The 23,055-nt window shown below is 43.3% G+C and overlaps 1 protein-coding gene across 3 annotated transcripts in view; it reads right to left on the bottom strand.

Annotated features, from left to right (window-relative positions):
• The window catches only part of TPP2 (tripeptidyl peptidase 2), a 60,956-nt gene that overhangs the window by 7,359 nt on the left and 30,542 nt on the right, over window positions 1–23,055 (bottom strand). The window contains exons 14-27 of one of the 3 annotated variants that reach the window (XM_043891809.1): window positions 22,794–22,951; window positions 22,432–22,508; window positions 20,411–20,517; window positions 19,557–19,711; window positions 16,797–16,913; window positions 16,457–16,557; window positions 15,803–15,899; window positions 14,949–15,086; window positions 11,708–11,952; window positions 11,378–11,456; window positions 9,483–9,521; window positions 4,119–4,270; window positions 2,895–2,991; window positions 1,786–1,916 (exon numbers count right to left, since the gene is read on the bottom strand). In XM_043891809.1, the coding sequence (XP_043747744.1) occupies window positions 1,786–1,916; window positions 2,895–2,991; window positions 4,119–4,270; window positions 9,483–9,521; window positions 11,378–11,456; window positions 11,708–11,952; window positions 14,949–15,086; window positions 15,803–15,899; window positions 16,457–16,557; window positions 16,797–16,913; window positions 19,557–19,711; window positions 20,411–20,517; window positions 22,432–22,508; window positions 22,794–22,951 (1,693 nt within the window). Of the gene's footprint in view, window positions 1–1,774; window positions 1,917–2,894; window positions 2,992–4,118; window positions 4,271–9,482; window positions 9,522–11,377; window positions 11,457–11,707; window positions 11,953–14,948; window positions 15,087–15,802; window positions 15,900–16,456; window positions 16,558–16,796; window positions 16,914–19,556; window positions 19,712–20,410; window positions 20,518–22,431; window positions 22,509–22,793; window positions 22,952–23,055 lie in introns of all 3 variants that reach the window. The other 2 variants (XM_043891811.1, XM_043891810.1) reach the window with 2 other exon arrangements.

Below are 23,055 nucleotides of genomic sequence, written 5' to 3'. Positions count from 1 at the left end.
CTCTTCTGAGAACTGACCTGCTCAAATTAAATACCTATCATTCCATGAGGTTTTGCCCTTCTTGAAAAAAATAAGTCTGCTCTCCTTCCCATAAGCCTTCACAATTTAACATACTTCTTCCAACTCTCAGTCACATTCTATCTCACCATTTCATCTTCAGTATTAGACAGTATATTTTCTAAGAGTAGAGACTGTCTGGTTCATTCTTTTATTTCCACATTCCTCTCAAGGGTGTCCCAAGCAGTGTTTGCTCAAAAAACATCTCTGAATCAAATTTAGTTAGGGACTGATCAAGGTGGTAATAGATACATTTGAGGAAGCAACTTCAATTAGACACTTTAGTGGCCAGAGTAAACTGCAGTTTAAATGTAATTAAAACTTGGTATTAGATCACCTAAAAAAATTAGAATTTTTAAGATTACAAAATGGCTGTCTTACAACTGTTGACACAAGTGACTTAAGTGAAAAAGCAGTTTTGCATGGAAATGAGAAATTAAAGCTCCTAGGAATCCCTTGTACGTAACTGGTGGCTACACTGTCCACTATTATAATTTTTTTTTTTAACATCAAAAACATTCTGTATTGGGATATAGTCAATTCTACTATAATTATTAACAATAACAGCAATGTTTCAAGAAGGCTCCTTTGGAAAGTGTGGAAGGGTGCTGACAATGGCCAACCACCTATTTTGCAAACATTTTATTCTGCTTGAAAACTGCTGCTTGTAAGACTCATAAGACCTATATCAGCAATATGCATGATGTAATGCCAAGAGTTCTAGCAGTTTACCATCAAGCATTTTGTATTGAAAACAAATCCTGGCTATAGCAGGCAGAACCTTTACAGGAAGTGACCGTTCTCTCAGGCAGTCTGCACAGTCTCCGTTTATTAGTCATAGCAACTCGAAGAGAAGGTGGGGGTTAAGGACCCCGGGGCTGGAAATGAACCCAGGCGACAGAGGAAGAAGTGATCCTGGCCGAGCCACCAGGAGTGGCGGCAGAGCTCACGAAGCGGGGACCGTCAGGGCGGCACGTGGAAAGCAGCCCCTCACGTGGAAGGACACGTGGAAAGCAGCCTCTCACGCGGAAGGACACGTGGAAAGCAGCCTCTCACGCGGGAGGACACGTGGAAAGCAGCCTCTCACGTGGGAGGACACGTGGAAAGCAGCCTCTCACGCGGGAGGACACGTGGAAAGCAGCCTCTCACGTGGGAGGACACGTGGAAAGCAGCCTCTCACGTGGAAGGACACTGAGAAATGCGCACACCTGGCGTCGCTTGTTCTGCACGCCACACTGGGGTTTAGTAAGGCTGAACCACAATCCCCCTTCTCAAGCATTCCTGTCAACCCAGTTTCACAAAACTGAGGTTGCTAGATAATAGTTTTAATCTAATTTTCTTATCATTTTATTAAGCATTACAAGCTAAATTTGGAGTGTGTCATGCTATTATTGGTCAATAAATAGTTGAAAAATTAGTTTTATAGGCCACTATGTGCTTCTCCGTATGTCCAGTTCACACAAACCCCCAAATGGCTGGACTGCATGATCACAGTCACTCTAATCTCTTCACCACGACAGCAGCTGATGGTGGAGAAAGCCAATGACTTTTCTTTTTCTTAAGTGACTACAAAAAACTACCACCAAATATTTAAGGATGGAGTATCCCCAACTTGATAACTCCAATGATAAGGATATAAACAAATACCAGAAAAGGAGGATATTTTCAATAACCAAAAAAAGTAACTAAGAAATGAGATGCAAGAAAGAGTATTTACTGGTTAGGTACTTTTTTATAATAGCTGCATCGGGCCTGGGGTCAGTCTTCATGGCAATATAAACTGCTAGGGCTGTTTGATCTATATGAGAAATTACAGCATTTGCAGCTTCAACAATTTCATTCAGCCTTTTCATTCGTTCCTGGGGAGGAAAGAAAAGAAGACGTAAGAAAAAGGAAGTACTGACGCGCATCCTGAGTGTGAGGCGTGACGACTGCGGTGGTGTAGGAGCAGGCAGGCTGTGCAGGCCCGGGGCCGGGCGCCACCGCCCGGTGTGACCCTCACGGCCAGCAGCACCTCCAGAGAACCTGAGCGCAGATGGGCGAACACCCACCCCTACACTCCCTGCAGCACCGAACAGTAAGACCAAGCGAGAGACCAAGTTCATAGAGACGCGGACTGTTCTGTCCAAGGCAACCTTTCCCCGGCATCTTCCCAAGAGTTTGGAAATGTGACTGGCTCTGTTACCCTAGGCGCACCGCACGTGAAAGCAGGAGTTAGAAAAGCGCTAGCTGAGGAGACAGATTCTTCACTGATTTACTACCGAAATCTCAAAATGAGAGAAAGCAGGACTAGAAACGGGAGTCTCACTGTGGGGACCGCAGTGTGGTGGCCCCAGGAATCTGCTCCCCCTGGTACCTTCCAGCTCATGCTCAGGCTTCACGACCCTGAGCTGATCAGGGCTATAAGCACCTTCTACAGCCTCGGCTCCCAGTAGGAGCTGCTCCAGTCAAGACAGCTGGGAGCTAGGACAATCGTTAAACACCAAGGAGGAGCACTCTGCTTCTGCTGCAGATGCTCAGGCTTCCAGGAGGCCAGGACCACTGCCTTCTGCTTCCAGCTGCTTTCAGGCCAAGGTCAACAGAGCAACCCTTAGGGATTCCTATCTCCTCTTCCTCCCGCTGACTGAACCAGACCAGGCGAGAATGTTCAAACAAGTAATAGTAATGGCCAGGTCCAGAGCTTTGTGAAACCAGCTCAACAGAACAGTCAAGGTGAGGAAACATGTTTCTAGTCACCAGGAATAGATGATCAGGACTGGACCTTTGTTTCAGATGCAAACCTTATCTAATACTGCAAGCAAAGTAATACACTCGTAGTAAAAATGAGCATGCCCAACCTTTTCAGCATCCAACTGATGAAGCCGTGCAACGTACAAAGGAAGGTAATTAGGGTATGTTTCCTTCAATTCATTATAAATGTCACTAGAATCCAGCCTATGGAAATAAGAAAGAAACAGTCGTCATTTAGTTCTTTCAGAAAGAAAAGGATCTCTGTCACTCCTATTTAATACTGTTTTGATGCTCCAGTCAATAACCAAATGCATTGATCTGAAATATAATTATTGACAAAGATTTGCAGGCAGTATAAATACATGTATCTAGAAAAACCAGAAGAATAAAACTGAAAATTATTTCAATTATGAGTTCAGTAAGATGGCTGGATAAAAATAAGCATCAACAGCTTTCCTACATACCAGCTACAACGCAATTTATCAAAAGGAAAGGAAAAAAAAAATTCAAAAAGAGTTAAGAAAGATGAAAAGATCTAGAAAGGTCTAAGATCTAAAAAGAAGGAAAATTTACACTTTCTTGAAAAACCTGAAGTCTTGAATGAGTAAAGAGACAAACGTTGCACGTTCCCGGCTGGGGAAACTGAGTAAACTATATTCTTGATGATTGTATGGCAGGAGGGACAGCAGCTGAGGTCGGGGTTTGCCCTGCCGGATGTGACATCACTGCTTCCCAGCGCGGGCAGGGCCTCTGGGCCTCGGGGTCTCAGCGGTAGCCAGCTGGGCAGACCCTCTGCTTCAAAAGCAGGGGCTGAGCAGGAGGGGGCCTGTCAACCAAATTCATCCAGGACTTGGCCCCAGCAACTGCTGTTCCTCTACTGGCTGCATGTCCCTGGGATCATTTCCAGATGCTTAAAAAGGTGGTTTTAAATTTGCTCATAAAAAAATAAAGAAAAAAAATTGCTCATAACCAAATAGTAACTGGAAAACCAGGACACAGTATCCGCCCACCTGCTACGTGTATAAACACAGAGACAAATAATAACGGGACACTGATTATCTCTGGAGAGTGGGCAAACAGTGACGTGTTTTCTTTGCACCTTCCAATAAAATTCCCTTCCAAAAGCCAGTGAGGACAGGATTAAAATAAAAACTCTCATTACAAAAGGGAATTCAAAAATAAATGGAATTACAGGAAAAATTTAAAAGCACCTGCAATCCTATTCACTGCTGTCATTTCTGAATACAGTCTTTGTATATATACATAAGTGCTGTTGCAGCTGGGAAAAGAAAAGTAAACACGTGGAGGATTCAAAGCCATTTAGAACTTACTTTGTCATCCACTGAATTTTAAGATCTCGTAATGCTTCGGTAAACTCTTCTTTTAAATCCTTCTCTTTTTCCGAGTCTTTTTCCTTGTCCTTGCTGCCGTTCTTAGTCTTTGTTGGTGGAGATATCAGGTAGTAATGAACAGGGATTACATCCTGTGGAGACAGTCTTAGATTAACATGTGTGATTATTTTACTTAGAAATCTTCACTAGCTGAACAGCACGTAAGATGGGCTGCACCTGAGCGGGACTACATTGCACTTCGGATTCTAAGGGCCGCCATGCATCTCAAGTTCCAATCTGTGATCAAAGTCATTTTCTCCCAAACTTTAGAGGTGATGCTTCTACTATCTCCTTTAAAACAAAGGAAATAAGGACAAATTTTTCCCCATGTACATGTATTTGGTATTCTTGGTTTTCTGTGAAAGACTACAAAAAAAGTACTGAGCGATCACATTTTATTTCTGAGGAGGAAAATCAATTAGAATTGAAAAAAGGAAAGATCCTCTTTTCTGAGTAAATTTAAAAAGAAATTTCTTTCTTCATTCGATCCTTAGAACTTGCTGAGCCCCCATGACGTGCAAGGTAATTGCTCTAAAACAAAGCAGACAAGGGCCTTTAGCGCTGCAGGAAGACAGCCAACACACGGGTGAGTAAACAAACCACTTGAGTAACGACACAGGATACCAAGAGGACAGACCAGGGTGAGGGCAGAGAGTGCGACAGGTGGGCAAGTGGTGGTGGGGAACCCGTGCTGACAGAGTTGTTAACAGAGACACTCTACGGAGCTGATGTCTGAGCTCCTGGAGCCTCAGTGACCTAAATGAAAGAACCGCAACGAACCTAAATAACCAAAACGAGGCGAGGAAGGAACGCTTGCAGGGACAAGACCAGCACGGGCAGAAACTTCAGCAGGGGGCGGCAAGCGCAGGGCGAGCTGCTGAGACTCGGGCGGCGACGCAGAGGAAGGTGAGCTGAACAGGACGCGGTTAGAGAGGACGGGGTTATTCCGAGCGCAACAGGAGGAGCCGGGCGCAAGGCAGCGGCATGAGCAAAGATCTGTGCTCTTGGCTGACTAACGCTGGATCCTGGGTGGATGGACCATTCTGGCTGGTGCTTAAGAACTCTTTGAGAGGCTATTTGGAGACTGGATGACGGAGGGCTAAGTGGAGAGAGAGCGGAACAAGTTGGCAAGAAGCCCGGGTCTCCTGACACTGCCTCGAACTGCAGGACGGCTGAGAGAAGAAATGAGCAGAGCGGGAACGCCCCGTGAGCGCAGGGCTGATGGTGTCTGCTGGGGGCGCCTAGGACGAGGGGCTGGACGGGACCAGCGAGGGGCGGGGAGACGGGAGGAGGGTCAGCGCGGGCGTGGGCCACAGCGCTCCATCGCAGGGGGAGTCTGAGGCCACGGAACCCCTGGGCAAAGCTGGTGTGAAGACCGAGGGGCCGCTGGGGACAGCTGAGGGGGGCATCAGGCAGGAGAGGGAACCGTCAACCTGGCCGCACGGTGGGCACGGGCACCGGCCGTCCAGGGCTGCAGGGGAGGTGGGCGGGGGGCGGGGGTCCTGCAGTAAAGGCCGAGGGAGAGGAAGACGAGGAGAGAAGGGGAAGCAAGCAGTTAGAGGTGGTTCTTCTGAGAAGTTCCGCTTTGAGGAGAGCCCGTGTAACTACCTCGATCTGCAACTATTTCATTAGCATGTACATCTACACTTGAGATAAGTTAACTGGGCATCTGGGAAATGACATCCCATGTTACACTTGCTAGGTCTGTTTTTGACCCAATAACCAGGTGGCCCTAATTACATCATTATTAAGACAACTTCTAAAATTCTATCTTCGGGTTTATAGTAAAAGTAGTGCTAAGCTAAAATCTTGTATGTGTTTTCATTAACGGAGCTGCTACAATTGGAACAAATGACACTGCTGATGTTTTTAAGGCCCCAATCACGTAATTTCAGGAAAAAACTCTGCACAGGTTGAGTAACAAAACAGTACTGGCTTCATCTTTCCTAAAACAGGATTCTGAGGTGCGAATGTTACATAAAATACGTCCATTCTAACAGCTTCCACAATTAAAGTTTACCTGGGGATACTGTAATAGGAAGCGCAGGGAGCTACTGTGCAGAAGTGCCAATAAAATAATAACTGCTGTTTCAGGAGGACGCACTGAAGGCGCAGAAAGCCATGGCTGGGGAAGAACCAGAGAGATCCACTCTTGGCCACTGTGGCGCCACGCAGCCTCTGAGGTCAGCGGGCAAGAGGTCAGGGGGCGAAAGGTCAGGGGGCCAGAGCCCGTGGGCAAAGGGCTCCAGAGACATGTGAGCCCGCGGAGAGGAAAGGGTCCCTGCTGCCACCCTGCTCGCCCCTCCAGGCTCACTGTCCTGGGTGGGCGCTGGCCTGCGCCTGAGTCAAGTCAAAAGTGCCGGCACCCTGGAGTTGACGAGTCATCGCCAAGTTCTCACGGGGGCAGACACTTCGTGTCCCCTGCTTAGCAGAGGCCGCACACCTAAGACTTGGGGGCGGAAGTGACTCCAGCCTCTGCTGTTAGCGGAGCCCCACCCGTGTGAAGTCTCGCTCTGGTGCGGTGCTGGACGTGCCCGGGGAGGGCACCGGGCAACCAGCACTCCCTCTGACCTAAGACCTCTGACTCCCTCCCTCCCGCCCCTGGGGACCCCGCCTCCTCGCCCAAGCAGCGGGAGGGACAAACTTCAGGAGGGGACGCCTCTCCTTCATGAGCCAATGCCTCCTGAGGCTCACAGGCAAGGCCTTGGCTAAGACGTTTTAGTAAAGAGAGAAAACAGAGTTGAATTTAAAATGAACAATCCATTAAACTGAACTGATGATTAATAATGAACTCTAACAAAGATCTATATATAGATAGAAACCATATATAATAGCAACCATAAGCTACACTGAAAATGAAAGAGATGGGGGAAGTTAATGATGAAGGATCTTGATTATGTAATCAGCATTATATACATTAAATATATAGCAAATTAGTAATTATAAATGTTAACACTATCCCATAACAAAATTTCAAGACAAGCACTACTTTTTATTATTAAAAATTATGGACATGGCAGTTTTAATCCCCAACCAAAAAAAAAAAGAAATCATTTTTCATTTATTTTATCATGGTCATTTGTTCTTTCTGTCAATACATATTTTTACAGCTCAACTTCTAAAGGGCTTAGTATAGGGTCAATTTAACAGAAATGATTTTATACCATTAAATGAAAAGAAATCTTAATTATGATTTAAAAAGACAGTCAAAAAAGACTATTCAGAGCAGAAATGCTGTAAGTTCTCTACAGCAGACACTTAATAGTAAGCGTTTTTTTAAAGAAAAAAATCACTCCAGCTATTCACAAAGAATTTCAGCAGTGTTTGAATTGATCGGCAGAAAATCAAACCTATCTGCCAAACCAGTAACTATTCTTTGGACAATAAAACACATCACCATTTAAATTCGGGTTCAAAACATAATACCTTTATGTCTTAAATTATTTAAAAAATATAAATTAAAAATTTTAGTATCTTCACACAAAGTAAAATAGCTATTTTAAAAATTAATATCATATTTGAGTGCTATTTATGATGTTAACTATATTATTTCACATTACAATGAACTTAAAAATGGGTAGCATACATTTTCAAATGAAAAGTCACTGAGACCCAGAGGACAAATCCATTGAAGATTATGTACAAAACGTTGGTATTTTGTTCAGGTGATAAATTATATCTATATCTATATAATTTTATAATGTGTAATTATATAATTAAAATATAAATTATATACTTATATAAATATATAAATTAAAATATATAAAATTATTTTATATAAATTTACAATAAATACATAATTATACAATATATATAATTTTATAATTGTAATGTGATTAGAAAACTATAAAAACAATTATTTTTAAAATAAGAGTGTCACTTGCGCTGAAGACGGGAAGAAATGGAGGCGGGCACTCCAGCTGTCAGCTCCAGAAGCTTCCTAACCACAGGAATGAGGCTTCTATTCTTATGGTAGTTTCTTATCTCAAGTAAAATCTAATACTAACAAAACTCACCAAAACTCCCAAAAGATCAACCAGACTACTCAATAGGAAGAAAACACCGCTCTGCCTTTGAGACATGCACGTCTTTTGAGTAGGCTTCAAGAATGCCTGCCCTCATTCTCTGAAGCAGTGGCTTTCAGGCTGTTTTCAAAATGAATCAAAGATCAGCTACACACAAAATGAAATTACAGCTTTGTGAGTCTGATGAACTCACATTTTGTTTCATTCTGTTTTTGTTTTAATGCTGGTGAAGTTCCAGTGGGTGAATCTGCATGGCCTTCCAAAGGGTCAAAATGCTCAGTTGAGGAATGTGGTCTTCAGAGAAGACAATGTTCCTTTATCCCCCAGTGGTGCATTTTGTTTGAACAAAGTCTTTACCGTTATATAGTAATACAGAATTTCAGAAGTCATTTTAATAAAGACATTTGATCTTTTATAAAATGGTGATCCCCATTTTCAGATCACTATGAGTTTTCTAGATCACTAGAAACAGCCTTATCTTTTGTTTCTGCTTTGAAACACTAACTCTCCGCCTGCAGTACTTCCTGCGTGAGCCATAAATCTCTACAGTGATGCATGATGCCGGCAGGTCCTCTCCAAAGAGCTTAGTGAGCACGTAACCTCGTCTGAAGTAGACTTGAAGAAGAGTTTTTCAAGTTAAATTTCGCTCCAGCAGTCACTCAGAGATGGGCTTAACAAGCAGCAGGGCAGCGGATCAGACCACTCACTAGTTATGCTCTTACTCTCTGCTCCTGCTCATGGAAGGTCTAACTTCGGGTCAACAGCTCTTACTGTGTTCCTGCTACGTCCACTGCTCTTTTTGTCTCTGCCTTTCTAGAACTAAGATGCAAGGGCAGGAAATAAACTTCACTTTAAATATTTTAATAATATTTTATTAACTAAATCATTCCACTTAAGAAATGTCTTTAGACTTTAAAAATAACTTTGTCATATATAGCCAAAAAAAAAAAAAAAACACATTCATCTCTCTATATGATTTTAGAAATTCAAAAGTTCAAGTATTATTCCTTGGTCATACGTAGAGTATGAAATGAAATAGTATTAGAATTTTCTCTATACACAAATAAACCAGGGGTCTTCAAGAAATTCATGGCAGTAAAAAAAATTTCAGAGAGCAGTATGTCAACATTGATAAGCTAAAAGCATTATACTGCAGAACTTAAAGAAAGGAAACTAAGGGAGATATTTTTTAAAAAAGATAATAGTGACAGAAAAAGAAGTTTAACTAATATGCAAATAAGGCTTTAAGACATCTTTTTAAAGAACTGACAATCAGTACCTTTTTAAATTTTCCTTGTCGTTTTGCTGCAGACTGCCCCTGGGAGTTAGAAGGACATTCTGTAAGAAAACATGCAGAATCTACACAGGATGGTGATACCACCTCTGTCTAATTCTCTTCCAGCTTCCGTTCTACCTGGATATGTCACAGAACTTAGAAGGGTCAGGTCTGTCACCAAAATGGCAGGCTTTTCAAGAAAGCAATCCTGCCACTTGAATTTTTTTTTTTTTGGAATAAAAGTGCACTCAAATATGTTATTGCTAAGGGTCAATGTATTTCAATAATTTGTAAGGCAAAATTCCATCAGTTATCAGAACAGTTTTGAAGACGTTAAAATTTAGCTGACGGTTCAGAGCCGCATTTTCGAGGACATTACAGCAAGCACACACGTCCAGGCGCTAGAACAGCATCATTTGAGGTGACTGGGAGCGTCAGAGAGGAGCAACATGAACCAGTTACCTTCGCCACTGCCCAAAGCGTAAGAAACGCAGCCCCAGACTGAGGTCAGGTGAAATAAACAACGTGCTGCGAAGGACAGTTAACTCTGTAGCTTTAGGTTTCCTCAAGGAAATCTACCCTGGTAAGTAACAACTATAGTCAATCCCGTCTGTTTATAATTTAATTTCACAATGGCCTCTTAAAGAATACAGCCAGGAAGCAGAGCTCTGAGTGGCTAAAAGCGTACTTCCACGATCACAATGCTCTTCTGCCTTACTCATCACAGGCAGCGGATGCTTCAGAAAGCTGGTCTGGATGAGAAGCCTCACTGGTGAAGCCCCATAGCAGAGGCAGAAATGTTTCCCCTACCAGAAAATGAAATCTCCCTAAAAAGACTACTGACTTCTCAAAATCAGTGCATCTATGAATTCCAGTAACTACTGACTCACTTCACATTACACTGAAATGTTTATAACTTATACTAAAGTATACATAAGCAAATAGTATGAACTGAAATAAGGCTCAAGAAATGTTAGGGAAAACGACTTCTAAGGACAAAAGTCTTAAGTGATGATGCTTCTGTGTCAGCAAATAGGCCATCTTTGGTTCAACATTCATTTCTCGAAATGAATAAGCATACTTGTTAAGACATTTGAGATCTATTCATTTTGATAACAGCACTCATAAATTCCAGAATTAAGTGGTAGATTTACTTTGTAAGGACTAAAGCTAAAGAGAAATATAAAATTGTAAGAATGACAACTTTTACTGGCATGGAGATGAAATGACTTTATGACAAAGGGAGATACACCTATATAAACACTGTTATCACAATAAATCTGTAATGAAAACAGATGGGAACCAAAACAGATACCATCAAATCTAACATTTACCTCTAAAATATAACCACTATATAAGTTTTTAACAAGAGGCACAATTTTGAAACTACAACACCAAAAGAAGTATCTTGCAGTTATCTATACAATCATACAAAATTCCAATAAGAAAAAGATCTGTACAAGTGAAAACTACTGATTAGCAATAATTGTTCTGACTGGTTTTTAGAAGCCACCCAAGAAGATCTGATTTTTTCCCTGTATCCACAATATTATATTCTTAAAACTCAATCAACTCTCTAATTTTAAACATCCCATTCACTTAAGACAAGTTTGATCTGGATCTATGTATTTCATGGGAAGTTCAAGTATAGTAACCATGCAAGACAGGACAGGTTCGAGACCCAAGAACTTAGACTTGGGGAAAAAGAATACTAAATATATAAAAATACAACCAAACATTAATTAACCTTTACTAGTAACTTGGGAAAAAAAAACTGTTAAATTTCATTTTCCGGAGAGATCTTCTTTTACTGAAATGAGGAATTAATTTCCATTCTTAAAGAAAAGGAAATTTTGGAACAGGCAATTTCAATGTAAAAAGAAAAAAAAACTACTTACAGCTTTCTTTCCAAGTTCAGTCTTTGACAACGTTAAGGATCCTGCGAGGTAGCACCCAGGTCCGGCCCCTTTAGGTATTCTAATCAGAAGATTCAAAAGAGGAGAAAAGGAACAAAAGAGAAAGTTTCATAAGGATAATTGGGGGGAAAAACATCACAACAACTGCGTTCTGAAATAATTCCCATAGCTAAGATTTCAAAAGCCAAAGGGAGAAATTAGTCTATAAAGGTGAATGACAACACAGTATAAGTGTAGCCCCCTGCAATAAACTAGCATGTAAAAGACCAGAGAATAATACAGACACTGAGAGACAGCCATGTTATCACTTACTTGTCATCGGGCAAGGAAGTGACAAAGAATGGCTGGTTGTATTTGGGCGGTAACGTCAAGTTACTTGATTTCTTCTTTCCTAGAAGTGCAAGGCTGTGATTCTCATGAATATCTAAGCTCAAGGTATTAGACAACCTATGAGAAACAATGAACGGAAGATCTTTCAGACGTTCCAGATCACTGATTTGCTCGTGACGGATCTGCAGTCGAATTGTATAATCTCCTTTCTCCAGTTTCAGGGAGTACTGAAAAAGAAGAGTATTTGGGAAAAGTGAAGTTGAGACACATGAACCAAAGTTACAACGTAAGGGGACAGACAATAGGAATGCCCCTTACACAGGGCTCAGTGTGTGACGTCCCGTGAAAGTTACGACACACACATTTACACGCGCACAACATCCCGACTGTGCGGGTGAGGAAGGCTGAGGGTCAGAGTCGTCACGTGACCTGGCCAAGGTCACGTGCAGAGTAGAAAATAAGGGTGCTGAAGGTGGCTCTGGCTCTGGAGCCCTGTATCTCCCACGACAACAAGCTACTCCAACGCTCTCAGCTGACTCCATCTCCACTCATAAAGGCAATGACCGCCCCCTGTTCATGGGTCTTCATCAGTCAGTTCAGTCGCTCAGTCGTGTCCGATTGCGAACTCATGAATCGCAGCACGCCAGGCCTCCCTGTTCATCACCAGCTCCCAGAGTTTACTCAAACTCATGTCAATCGAGTCGGTGATGCCATCCAACCATCTCATCTTCTGTCGTCCCCTTCTCCTCCTGCCCCCAATCCCTCCCAGCATCAGGGTCTTTTCCAATGAGTCAACTCTTCCCATGAGGTGGCCAAAGTATTGGAGTTTCAGCTTCAGCATCAGTCCTTCCAATGAACACCCAGGACTGATCTCCTTTAGGATGGACTGGTTGGATCTCCTTGCAGTCCAAGGGACTCTCAAGAGTCTTTCCCAACACCACAGTTCAAAAGCATCAATTCTTCAGCGCTCAGCTTTTGACAGTCCAACTCTCACATCCATACATGACCACTGGAAAAACCATAGCCTTGACAAAGTAATATATCTCTGCTTTTTAATATGCTGTCTAGGTTGGTCATAACTTTCCTTCCAAGGAGTAAGCATCTTTTAATTTCATGGCAGCAATCACCATCTGCAGTAATTTTGGAGCCCAAAAAAATAAAGTCTGACACCGTTTCCACTGTTTCTCCATCTATTTCCCATGAAGTGATGGGACCAGATGCTATGATCTTAGTTTTCTGAATGTTGAGCTTGTAGCCAATTTTTTCACTCTCCTCTTTCACTTTCATCAAGAGGCTCTTTAGTTCCTCTTCACTTTCTGCCATAAGGGTGGTGTCATCTGCATATCTGAGGTTACTGATATTTCTCCCGGCAATCCTGATTCCAGCTTGTGCTTCTTCCAGCCCAGCGTTTCTCATGATGTACTCTGCATAGAATTTAAATAAGCAGGGTGCCAATACACAGCCTTGACGTACTCTTTTTCCTATTTGGAACCAGTCTGTTGTTCCATGTCCAGTTCTAACTGTTGCTTCCTGACCTGCATATAGCTTTCTCAAGAGGCAGGTCAGGTGGTCTGGTATTCCCATCTCTTTCAGAATTTTCCACAGTTTATTGTGACCTACACAGTCAAAGGCTTTGGTATAATCAATAAAGCAAAAATAGATGTTCTTCTGGAACTCTCTAGCTTTTTCGATGATCCAGCGGATGTTGGCAATTTGATCTCTGGTTCCTCTGCCTTTTCTAAAACCAGCTTGAACATCTGGAAGTTCACAGTTCACATATTGCTGAAGCCTGGCTTGGAGAATTTTGAGCATTACTTTACTAGCGTATGAGATGAGTGCAATTGTGCAGTAGTTTGAGCCTTCTTTGGGATTGCTTTTCTTTGGGAATGGAATGAAAACTGACCTTTTCCAGTCCTGTGGCCACTGCTGAGTTTTCCAAATTTGCTGGCATATTGAGTGCAGCACTTTCACAGCATCATCTTTCAGGATTTGAAATAGCTCAACTGGAATTCCATCACCTCCACTGGCTTTGTTCGTAGTGATGCTTTCTAAGGCCCACTTGACTTCACATTCCAGGATGTCTGGCTCTAGGTGAGTGATCACACCATCGTGATTATCTGGGTTGTGAAGAGGGTTTTAGATGTAGCACTCGGGATCTCTAGGTGCAGTATGGAGGATCTACTTCCCTGACCAGGGATCAAACCCAGGCCCCATGCCTTGGGAGCATAGCGTCTTAGCCACTGGGCCACCAGGAAAGTCCCCCTTGGGTCTTCATAGGCACATATTAAACAATACAAGAATGAGCAAAACTGAGCTGCTATGTAATATCTAAGACAGACATACACACGTGTTTTCATACACACAACTGGTTGGATTACATCCAGTGTGCTACCCCGCTTACTGCAGACAGGAAAGACAGGAGCCCGTGGACATGAAGGAATACGAATCTACTCAGTACTATGCTCCATCCAGTCAAGATGCTCAAGAGGATGGAACACTGTCCTCTCTGTAGCAACAGGTTCTCCTGAGACTAAAGCAACCACAGGAATGGCTGTAGTAATAACCCATCTGCACTGGGGACACGTGCCTGGCCTCGTTTTGATGAAAAAGGAAACCATTCCCTGAATGACTGAAAACCCGGGATAGGTTATTTTTACAATTTCGCATAGAATTATTAATGTTACAGGAAATACCTCATTTCTTGGTCACAATATTTCAATCAGGGATAAAATTTCTATAAATCCTAGGATTAAGGGACTGTCTTCCTTCCAAACAACAGTGCCAGGCACAGTGCCTGGCAGACAGTCAGGGCTCACTATTCAGCCCACCGAGAAGGAACGCATCTCAGAGTTCTAATAACCTAAGGACACCTGGCCCCATCATCATGCTCTTGATCCAGTTCAGACCTGGGACCACTTTTCGGCGCTCACATATCCTGATGGTTTGCTCTCAGCATTCAGATGGCAGTGGGCACGGGGTCGGAAGGAGAAGAATCAAAGGCCCTGCCAGCTGGTGTCCATGAGCATCCTTCTGGGACCCCCTCGACCCAAAGCCAGACGGAGCCCGAAGGTGCGGCCGAGCAGCTGCAGCAGACGCCCCCATGTCACTGAACACCCAACCACATGGCATCACAAGGCAGGGACGTCACCAGAGCAAGAGTCCAGGGCTCATCGGCTCAGGAAACGGCTTCTGAGAATTCTGACAATCACTGCCCGCTTCTTACCTGATGAGGGTACGCGTCGCCGGAGCCCATCTGCCTCTTGTTCTGGTCAAATATAATCCAGAGCTGACTGTCGAATTCTGACTCATACAGTAACTCACAGAGCAGCGGGCAGCTGGGGGTCACTTCCCCGCTTTTGGGCTGTTAAAAAAAAAAAAGATTACTTGACATGGCTTATATGACTTCTAATGTAGATTTGTAATACTGTTATTGAAACTTACATTAAAGTATTAAAAACCTAGCTAATTGCATTTATTTATAAAGCAATATATATTCTTTAGGACATTTAATTCATTGGTTTTTAATAAAACGAATATATTTATAAGGTTGAAATTAGACAATCCACCAGTATCAAACATCTCCCCAGCGGTAGCTCATATTATGCTTCAGTAAGAGTTCTACTAAAATCTTACTGATTCTCCATAAACTTCAATCTGACATTTATGCTCGTCTCAACTACCTTTACCACCCATTCAACCGAGGAGCCATTCTGCCGTCTCACTGTGTCAACGCAGAGAGCAAAGAGGCCCAGTTCCATAATCAGAAGGCAGCTGGCTTCAATAAGACGCTGAACCAGTGGACAGGTATTGGGAGGACAGATGTCAGTGATTACAAAAACTAAGACTCAAAGGTCAGGTTGCCACTAAGTAAGAATTTGTGACTTCAGATCTGAATGGTGCTTACATCATTATATAAACAATTTCCCAAAGAGTAATTCTAAATTAGCCAGTGTGACTTATTTGGTTTTATTTCACATATATGTATGTATACACACACCCCCTTCCATTTTTTATTTTATGATTTGTGAAGACACAGAAATTTGTTGCAAGGGTGTGCCTAGTCACACACACACTTACTTGATGAAAGCTGTAAGTCAGGATCATCTCATAAAGTTGCCGATTATTTGGTAAAACGTCTCTTGATCCTAAAGGCTTTGTTTTTGCACTCAGCGGGCTGTAATTAGATAATTGCATAAGAGTCAAGGGTTCACTTAAACAAGAGAAAACTATGATCAGCAAAAACTGATAAACAAGCATTCCTGGACGCTGCCCTTTGCAGTGTATTTTATAACATTTTAATCATTAATTTACATAATTCTTTACTGACCAAACCATAACAACACACACAGTTAAAATTCTGCAGTGTTACAAAGGTAACAATCTTTTCATGATAAAAACATTTTCAACTGCCCACTAAGAGTCCTAATGTAATCAGATCCCAATACTAGGGTGACGATCCTTAACAGGCTGAAGGACAGGTCTGAACGCAGACAGCCCTGCCCTCGTCACAGGGTGGGTCCTGGCAGGCGCCCCCCGAGGGCTCCAGGTACATGCCACTTAAGGCAGAAGCTACTCTGGGGCTGCCTCCCAGAGACCTGTCCAGTTTTCTAGGCTGGAAAGTCGTGCAGTGAATTTTCATCGCCAGCCTTCATGTGACTTAAGGAAAAAAAAGGACCCTTTCCAAAGAGTGAAGAGGGCCCCCCCACCATCCCCCTGAAACATTTACGATACCGCAGGGTTTGGACCCAGCTCTTCAGAGTTATGCAGGGGGCCAGGTCTTCATACTTCAGGGAGGACTGGACATCAAAACGGTTGATTCCTTCCGATGCATGCTACAAAGGGTATTTATCAAATCAGTTTCTCCAACTTACTGCAAATGAACTGCATTTTAAAATACTTAAACCTCAAATAAAAGTGTCGAATACAAAGTTTATAAGCACCCATGAAACAAAGACTATTGCTGTTTCCTGAACATAGGTAATGTCCCCATTAAAATTTAAATCCAACCATTGACATTATTTCACAGTAACATGTGTAACTGACCTTGAAAATGATGGAAACGTGAACTTACAATGTTTAACTGAGGCGCAGTGCATACGATCCCATGGAAAGAGACAGTGTAGTCGATGTTGACGTCGCTGAGGCTCGCCCACCAGCGAGCGATGCAGAACTCGATAGCTTTCCCGCCCTGCAGAGAAAGATGAAACTACTGTGAATGCATGAACCACAAAACACAAACAGCTGTCTCAAAGCAGTTCCATGGTTTCAAACTTTTCCTATTTGTACAGAGAGAAAACTCAAAGGATCCTGTTATTAGCTACACATGGAGTTACCCAAATCAGCTGTGGGGACAGAGTGCAGGTATTTAAATACACAGTTATCTACCTGTAATCCTAAACTGCTTGTTGTAAGAGATCTGAGGTGGTTTCCAAGTACATGTAATAAATTAACAGTGAAAACAAGCAGAATAAAAACAGGACCAAAGGAAAAATCATTAAGAACAATGGCAAGAGAAGGGGTGTGACCACTGTGTAGGCATTTTCAGTAGTCACAGGTAGTAGTCTTGGGCTCAGAGCTCCCTGGCAACCAAAGTCAAATGAAATTATGGTCCCTCCCTTTGTTCTTACTAAAAAAAAAAAAGCTGTTCCTTGAATACTGAGTTTTAAATTTTCTAGTAATCTGTGTACTCAGTTCAGTCACTGGGTCATATTTGACTCTCTGCGACCCCATGGACTGCAGCACGCCAGCCCTCCCTGTCCATCACCAACATCTGGGGTTTGCTCAAACTCGTGTCCACTGAGTCGGTGATGCCATCCAACCATCTCATCCTCTGTCGACCCCTTCTCCTTCTGCCCTCAATCTTTCCCAGCATCAGGGTCATTTCCAATGAGTCAGTTCTTCACATCAGGTGGCCAAAGTATTGGAGTTTCAGCTTCAGCATCAGTCCTTCCAATGAACACCCAGGACTGATCTCCTTTAGGATGGACTGGTTTGATCTCCTTGCAGTCCAAGGGACTCTCAAGAGTCTTTCCCAACACCACAGTTCAAAAGCATCAATTCTCTGGTGCTCAGCTTTCTTTATGGTCTCTCACATCCATACATGACCACTGGAAAAACCATAGCCTTGACCAGATGGACCTTTGTTGACAAAGTAATATATCTCTGCTTTTTAATATGCTGTCTAGGTTGATCAAAGCTTCTCTTCCAAGGAGCAAGCGTCTTTTAATTTCATGGCTGCAGTCACCATCAGAAATGATTTTGGAACCCAAGAAAATAAAGTCTCTCACTGTTTCCATTGTTTCCCCATTTATTTTCCATGAAGTGATGGGACCAGATCTTAGTTTTCTGAATGGTGAGTTTTAAGCCAACCATTTCACTCTCCTCTTTCACTTTCATCAAGAGGCTCTTTAGTTCTTTTTCTTCACTTTCTGCCATAAGAGTGGTGTCATCTGCATATCTGAAGTTATTGATATTTTTCTCGGCAATCTTGATTCCAGCTTGTGCTTCATCAGCCCGGCGTTTCTCATGATGTACTCTGCATATAAGTTAAATAAGCATGATGACAATATGCAGCCTTGACGTACTCCTTTCCCAATTTGGAACCAGTCTATTGTTCCATGTCCAGTTCTAACTGTTGCTTCTTGACCTGTATATAGATTTCTCAAAAGGCAGGTAAGGTGGTCTGGTATTCCCATCTCTTGAAGAATTTTCCAGTTTGTTGTGATCCACACAGTCAAAGGCTTTGGTGTAGTCAAAAAGCAAAAGTAGATGTTTTTCTGGAACTCTCTTGCTTTTTCAATGATCCAACAGATGTTGGCAGTTTGATCTCTGGTTCCACTGCCTTTTCTAAATCCAGCTTGAGCATCTGGAAGTTCATGGTTCATGTACTGTTGAAGCCTGGCTTGGAGAATTTTGAGCATTACTTTGCTAGCATGTGAGATGAGTGCAACTGTGTGGTAGTCTGAACATTCTTTGCACTAGAAAGTTTAAAGATGAATCATATTACTTTAACACATACAAGAACACAAGTGAAAGTTCCTCTTCTGATCACTTATCTTCTGAGAAGAGATAAAGGGAAGATAAGGGATCCAACTGAAAACAATAAGTAGCAAGCATAAAGGTCATCAGTGTTTCACCTTCTAGAAGGAAGCCCCCATTTCTCACACTATAGGTAAGCCACGCTGAAGTAATCTGTAGGAAGGAGCGGCAGTCTTCACCTATACAGCAAATTAACCTCATGGGTTCTTAGCAACAGGGCAGTAATAAAATGCCTAAAGTAAATAGAAAAGTCTTAAATATGGAAACAGTCTACCATACAATGAGAAAACAATCTCAACCAGGGTCCACTTTGTGAAGCGTCAGCATCTAGCTTACCAGAACTTTCTTTTGACTAAATTATTCAAGAGTTAAAGAGACTAATATTTATCTCACTTGGTCTTAAGTGTCTTAGTAAGATGACCTATCTTCTGACATTACTCAGCATTAATAAAACACACAGGCCCAGTGTGCTTTGAATACAAACTATAAAATCAAATCAAATACTTAAGTCTTAGCCCACACCAACGGTTTCCCAGGTGGCTCAGTGGTCAAGAATCCGCCTGCCAAGGAGGAGACCTGGGTTCGATCCCTGGGTCTGGGTCGGGAAGAGCCCCTGGAGGAGGGCGTGGCAACCCCCTCCAGTATTCTTGCCTGGGAAACCCCACCAATACAGGAGCCTGCTGGGTTACAGTCCCTGCAGTCACAAAGAGTCGGACACGACTTAGTGACTGAACAGCCCACACGAAAGACAAATGGAAACATTTAGGATTTCAGGCTGCTAATTAAAACTTACTAAGACCGGAAAAGCTTCAGTGAGCGTTCCTTTCTCTGGAAGGGAACAAAATTTGTAGAATTCGTGACTTCTGTACGCTCTCTGCTTCACAAGCTGCACTGCGTGGAGGACAAACTTGGCAGACACCTCGGAAGAGCAGGAGCACACGGTGACCTCTGAGGTAAGAAGGCAAGAGGCGACATTTTCACTGCTGAGATTTCAAACGGACACAAAATGGTTTCCATTAACGCCTACCTGAGGGGAATCAGCTATCAGAATAGAAGGATACATTCATCGAAACCTGAGTATCTCCTTAAAAACAATGAGTTGACAAAATAGTAATTAAGATGAGAGGGTAGAAAAGTTAGCTGTGGAAAATAAAAAGATCAGGATTTAAATGAGCAACCACTATGCTGCAAAGAGCATGAAACAGAAGCGGTCCGCGGAGGGACAATTATCCTAGTTGGGGGATTTTTAAAATCTCTTCCTCCTCTGTTGCCAAGTTCAGCCTTTCCTCTTGCTTTAGCTAAAAACCAATCAGTTCCTGATAAAGAGGACTTTAATTTTAGAAACCTCTCTTCATTACCATGCCTAAGTTCCATTAGTATCCCTTTATTCAACTTCGCTGGTAAGTTTTCCTCATCTCTCCCCCTTGGTTTTTCTGCTCTGGTCTTCAGAGCAGAGACAGAATTCACGTAAAGACAAGGGGGGTGGGTGGGGCTTGGGAGGGAGTTTCAAGAGGGCGGGGACATGTGTATTTCTGACTCATTCATGCTGTTGTATGGCAGAAACCAACACAACATTGTAAAGCAATTATCCTCCAATTAAAGAAAAAAAAAAGACAAATGGGCAAGACAGACTTTAATTTTACTTACCAGCCCATGTTGCACCCTCAGGAACCTCAATAAAATGTCTTCGAATCTGACCAGGTTTAAAATGTACATCTGTCAAGGCTAGGTCATAATGTGTTGATTCATTTACTCTGAAAATTAATAAAAATTAATGATTAAACATGATACTTTCATTAAAAAGGGCTCCATACTGTAAACCCACTGGCACTCTAGATTTCAATAGCTCCTGAGAAATGAACACAGGAAGTTAAAGGCTGGGAACAAAACAGTATGCACAGAATCATCTCATCTTTGCAACATCTTAGCAGACAGAAACTGGGGGGAGCCCAGTATAGACGCTTCTTCTGCCTTTCACTTGTTTTATAATTTGTCTGTAAGACACACAGACACACAGTTCTTTTTTGTTGTTGTTGTAACGAAATTCTACAACATCCACAGAATTTTCCAATTACCAGAATCTGGACTATTTTGAGTGTAAAATATTGAAATCAAAGGCAACGTTTTGTGACTCTGATACTGCCTTATCCCTCTGAAACTGCTATTAAATTTAATCCCTTTTGTAGCTTCAAAATGCACCCATGCCAGAAATGACTCAGTATGAAGGAAAATTACTTTCATAGGATTTTTGTAAAGGATCAGTGAAACACAAAGGTCAAAGGTATCCTTATCCACACTGGAAAGCTAAAGCAGGTACTAAGGATTAAGTCTACTCAGCGTGACAAACATTTAATGAGTGCCTACTACATTGCTGGCACAGCTATTAGATGCTACAGACACAACAATGAATGTACTGCTTTCCTTTTCCTCGGCCAGTCCCATGGGGACAGAAAACCCAGCAGAGATGTTGAACATCGCATGCTCTGGGAGAAGGGGAGTGTTCGTGGGAAAGACCCACAGTGCTTCGTTCGTGCGGAGTGGTCCCGGAGAGCTTCCATCAGAAGAGGTCTTAGCCGATTCCTGAATCTTACACGTTACCTTGTCTGATAGGTTCCTATTGGATTTCCAGGGGAAATGCGGCTGAGAATTTAACCGTTCTGCCATTTTTTTCACTTGTGTCACTAGTTAGCTCCATTTCACTCTATGTTTCATACAGGCTGAGACCTACTGCATATCAAGTATTACTGTGCAACCAACTCAACAGAAAGTGCGAACTCAGAATTCCCACTGTTTGCAGGACTCTCATCTCAGTCTTGTCCTTCACGTGCGGGACCGTCTGCCGGGTCTACTCTGCACAGTAGGGCCCATGCGGGACGGCGTGAGATACAGGCCTTGAGTCCCCTGTGGGCTCACAGCCAAATGGGGCAAATGAGGAAGGACGGCGCACCGCTAACGCCTGAGCCACAGGCGTGCCAAAGTGAGGAGCGGCAGCAGGAGGGACTCCCTTCAGCCGGGCATGACCGGGAGCCTGCCTGGTCGTTGGGTTAGGAGACAGGGGACCGAGGCCAAGAACCAGCTGTGCAAACGGGCCCGTCCCAAAGACAGTGGGAGGCTCAGCTCTGGTGAGCCCACGGGAACGTAGCAAGGGGGTGAGGGGGCCGCAGGAGACACAGGCTCTGCAAGCAGGGCAGGATCCTCGGGTGAGACGCTAGAGGACCTTATACGGAAGCAGTATGAGCAGACCTGGTCCTTCAGTCCGGGGTGGAAGACAAGATGGAAAGGACAGAGTCTGGAAACAGAGGGGACCCGAGATGCGGAAGAACCAGGAGACAATGTGATTCCAGAGATGGGGGCGGCGGCAGTGGGGTTGGGGTGACAGGGGACAAGTCACTGTCAAGACACCGCAGAGGCTTCAGGCCTCCGGCCCGGGCAGTCGGGAGGGCACCGTGACCCTGGTGGAGGGCAGGGGGCAGAAGCCATTAGTCCTCCTCCCTGTGAACAAGGAACAGCTGACCGACCACGGGCCACCTTGGACGCTGAGCAAGGAGCAGAACTAAAACCCAGTTCCTTGGTTCTGGCCTGTGGATCCTTTACAGGCTCAGCCCGTTTCCATGAACAGCCGCCTCATAATTACATGAACAGCACGCTGGTGGTGACTGGGCACTTACTTTGCTGCGATGACCGCGGTGATGGGGACTCTGAACAGAGGACCTGCATTGGGCGATGCTATGTCATAGCCACATACCTTGAAAAAAGAGTTAAGTGTCAGTATCCACAAACGAAGCTTCTTTAAAAAGAAGGAAAGAAGGTGGACCTACTCACAGAAACAACTCATCTCATAGTAAAGCTGAAAGGTCCTAAGTAAAAGCATCGATTTTCTGATGTCATGTCACAGACCAATGGCAAACAGCCTGAACAACTACATGCAGGCCAACCCTTGACTTACTCAGACTAACGGGCAAACAGTCTGCCACACAAACACTCTTACACAGTGCAAAGAAACCAGAAATGAAGACAGACAGGTGAGTACCTCTGTATAATGCAGTCCTTCCCTTAAGCCCCTGGGGTCCACACGGATGTTTATGTGTCTGCACTGATTCATGAGTTCCAAATGGCTGGGACACTGAACCCACGATGAATTCGAAGTTAAGGCTAAATGAAGCTGGAGGGATATTTTCTCAGAGTTTTCTGGCATTAAAAAAACCAAAAGGTGAAGATTAGCTCTGTTTTCCTCTTCTTCCATTTTAAAACATTCTGTCGTCTCTCAAGAACATTCAGCAGCAAGAAAGCAT

Source organism: Cervus elaphus, chromosome 30, assembly GCF_910594005.1.
Source record: "Cervus elaphus chromosome 30, mCerEla1.1, whole genome shotgun sequence".
Lineage (NCBI taxonomy): Eukaryota > Metazoa > Chordata > Mammalia > Artiodactyla > Cervidae > Cervus > Cervus elaphus.
Note: the sequence above shows the minus strand (reverse complement) of the source record. Positions and strands in the feature narration are given on the sequence as shown.